General features: G+C 40.0%; 1 protein-coding gene across 1 annotated transcript; it reads right to left on the bottom strand.

The window, feature by feature from the left end:
* Positions 1-1,949: 1,949 nt before the first annotated feature.
* Positions 1,950-3,378, bottom strand: LOC131256392 (stemmadenine O-acetyltransferase-like). Its single transcript, XM_058257315.1, has one exon. It carries the CDS (start codon positions 3,310-3,312, stop codon positions 2,035-2,037), a length of 1,278 nt encoding a protein of 425 aa, XP_058113298.1. The 5' UTR covers positions 3,313-3,378; the 3' UTR covers positions 1,950-2,034.
* Between the last annotated feature and the right edge of the window lie 483 nt (positions 3,379-3,861).

Here is a 3,861-nt window from a genome sequence, read left to right as displayed (position 1 = left end):
AAGTTTAGGAGTTTGTTTTTTGTATAGATATGATTGGCGGGCCAGCTTTTGTAACTGGTTGTTGCCTGAATGAGGTTCATATTGTGGTGAGGCCCGATCATTTTGTGCATATAAAAATGTGTCACTTGATTTTCATTTATTGTTAGCATACTTGCTCTTCTTCTTCTTCTTCTTCTTCTTCTTCTTCTTCTTCTTATTATTATTTTGACTAATATCTCTTCAAAATTCCACCTTAGTTTGAGTCAATACCAGCTCCTTAGTGGTGAGTTGGTGAGTAGTGGTTTATAAGTCAATTTCTGTTGTTGTCTATAACCAGCTAGTTAGTTTAACAAAGCCAACCGGTACTATAAAGATATTTAAAAAATTCTAAATTTTATGAAATTGAGACCACGCGTAAGTATGGATGGAAAAGGTGATTGAGACTGCACGTAAGTGTGGATGGAGAAGGTGCTTAACCTGTTCCTTCTTCATCCACAAGGTCTCATAGAGCATATATAGAAGTCATCTTAGTTGGGGATGTCCTAACCCAAAACGATTCTACATGTCTAGATGAACCTAAATTCGAGGTCTTTATCAGCTAGTCAGTTTACCATAGCCATCCAGAACTATAAAGATACTTAAAAATTCTAAATTTTATGAAATTGAGACTGCACGTAAGTATGTGGATGGAGAAGGTGATTGAGACTGCACGTAAGTGTGGATGGAGAAGGTGCTTAACCTGTTCCTTCATCCACAAGGTCTCATAGAGCATATATAGAAGTCATCTTAGTTGGGATGTCCCAACCCAAAATGATTCTATATGTCTAGATGAACCTAAATTCGAGGTCTTTATCAGCTAGTTAGTTTAACAAAGCCATCCCAGAACTATAAAGATATTTAAAAATTCTGAAGTTTATGAAATTGAGACTGCACGTAAGTATGGATAGAAGGTGATTGAGACTTCACGTAAGTGTGGATGGAGAAGGTGCTTAACCTGTTACTTCTTCATCCACAAGGTCTCATAGACCATATATAGAAGTCATCTTAGTTGGGGATGTCCCAACCCAAAACGATTCTACATGTCTAGATGAACCTAAATTCGAGGTCTTTATCAGTCAATGGTGACCCCAAGTCTTTGAAACATACTATTCTAAGTCCGCATTACACTCAATCCAAAAATCGAAAGAGCATCCACACAACACTTTAGTGTGTGTATGCCTGCCGCGTGCAGAAATCGCGAACACTGCCCCATATGATGATGGCCCACATCAAGGTGGGCCTACAGAATGGATGGTCTAAAAATCAAAGTTCGGCCCCTAATGATGAATGGTCCACATCCAAGGTGGGCCCTCATGATGGACGGCTCAATCAAAGGTGGGGCTCACATGATGGATAGTCCAGGTTAATGGTGGGCCCCGCATGATGGGTGGTGATATTAAAGGTGGGCCCAACATGATGGATGATCCACATCAAGGTGAGCCCCGCATATATAATGGACTGTGCACATCAAAGGTTGTCTCCTAATGATGAATGGTCCAAATCCAAGGTGGTCCCCGCATGATGGACAATTAACCCACATCGAACATGGGGCCATACATGATGGATGGTCCACATTAAAGATACCTAAGTTACTGTGATAGTGGGAGCACCCGAACTAAGATCCACTTAATTTATTGTAAGTGTGAATCGACAGGTGAAAAGTAATTAAAAACTTTGGGCAAGTAATGCATTTATCGCTAAGAGGAATTAAAAACCACTAAAGACACCCAACTTGTATCCAAGTTACTAACCATAACCAATATAAAATTATAACATGTTATAGAAGAATCTAAACATAGTTTTCTGGTATAGCTATTCAACTGACAATGTATACGTACCTAACACTATTATAGATAAATCTCTATAGCTAGATCGAGAAAAATCAAAGTTCGGATTATTTCCATCATGCACCATTACGATGTAACAGATATGGTGGGACAAATGCAAGGATCCACTGAGATGAACAGATGTCGGATGGCAACCAAAATTGAGTGAACTTAACCCAGTCAGCGAGCCTTAAGCAGTGGATGGAGGGGAAACAAAAGAAAGGAGCTCTTGGTCTTGTTCAAATTTGGCCATGTGAACATCTTCCATATTCACCCAAGCTTCTATTCCATCACCCCATCTTGTTTCAATCAGGAAAATAAAATTCTTAGCAGGTAAAGTACAAGTACTTACCCAAATGGGCTTCCCCCACCCAAAATCCGCTTCATAGAAAGGGAACCTACACCAACTAGAAAAATGACAGAAGTCTACCCCAACCAGAGAATTGAAGGATTCGATAATCCTCATAGTCCCATTTGGTGTTTGCAGTTCTTTTATGCAATTTAAATCTGCTCTTCTTATTGCATCCCTTAGTTTTTGTTCCAAGTGACGTTGCATGTTTTCATGGTACTCTCTCTCTGTCGCTACTGAAGCTACCAACACCATAATGTTCCCAAAGGAATTTTCCGGCAATGGTGGCGACATCTTTCCTCGCAAGTTCACAAAATGAGTTGCCACAGAAGCCCTCATGGACCCCTCTTCCCCATTGGCCCTCATGACACATTGCCATATAAGTGCTGACACTGCTTCAACGCGTGTGGGGCATCCCACTTGCGATCCTGTGGATGGTCCAGCTCGAAGGGAGGCAATCTTAGATGCATTGAACACAAACCGCTTTGTGATAACATTCTCTTTCTCAATGAACTGAAGTAATGGAACGTGCCCTTCAGTTGGGAAAAGTGTGGAAGATTGGACATCAGGACTTGTGGTTTTTCCAATGCCAGGCGATGTGCTGGCCCACACATTGATGAATGTGGCCATTGAGTTCGCATCAGCGACCTTATGAAAAATGCACACACCAATCGCCATTCCGCCACAATCAAACAAGTTGGCTTGGACAGCTAGTAGTACATCCCTGCCTGACCTTGCTCGCTGATGATTGCATGGAACCATTCGATCCAGTACTTCAACATAGGGTTGTTTGAGAAACTCTGAGAGCTGACCATCTACGTAGGCCTTGCAAAATTCGACACCCTCATCATTACATTCGACTATCGAACCATTTTCTTTAATCCTCCCAGCTAGTGGGTAATATTGGGTTAAGGTCTCCGATAGAGATTTCTTTAGCTGTTGAACTTTTTCAAGAATTCCAACGTTATTGCCACTATTGCTGGAGTAGAAGAATATGATTGGTACGTAAATGGGAGGGAGTGACTGATCTAGTAAGGTGAGCTTGAAGTTGCGTAGGTGATGAGGAGTTGTAGATGATGGTTTGATGATTTCTCTAGAGATGACTTGAACCTTCATCATCTTGTGTGGATGAGCGTCCAAAAGGAAGACAAATGCCAGGTTTCGTGTAGAGCACAAGAGTTAGTATTCATATATAGCTTAGGAAGTTCATCTAATTGTTATTTAATTCGTGGCATGAGTACTCATGTGCACTTTTTAACCCTTTTAAATATAGTGGTGTCTTACAAGGTACCCGCGACATAGAGTATATGTGGAACTGAGAAGATATATCTATTTTTTTTATTTTTATTTTTCATTTTTTTGACCACTAACTCATTTACTTTCATCCATCCATTTGATGGCCATTAATTGGAAGGTTAAGTTTGCTTTTATCAGTATGATTTTAGAGATATGCTCCATTCTCATGGGATAAAATTTTGATGGGCGTGATATTCATGGATCATGTTATTGGAGGATTGGACGTGAAGTTGTTTTTTTTTAAAAAAAAAAATTTTCTTTTTAATTTTTTAAATCGTAATGTTGACCTATGAGATATTCATGGATCATGCTATTAGAGGATTATACGCGTATTGCTGGTGCCCTCTCGAAGCACCTGAAGTTAATGTAGTT

This window comes from Magnolia sinica, chromosome 9 (genome assembly GCF_029962835.1).
Source record: "Magnolia sinica isolate HGM2019 chromosome 9, MsV1, whole genome shotgun sequence".
Classification (NCBI taxonomy): Eukaryota; Viridiplantae; Streptophyta; class Magnoliopsida; order Magnoliales; family Magnoliaceae; genus Magnolia; species Magnolia sinica.
This window is presented reverse-complemented; position numbering and strand designations above follow the sequence as displayed.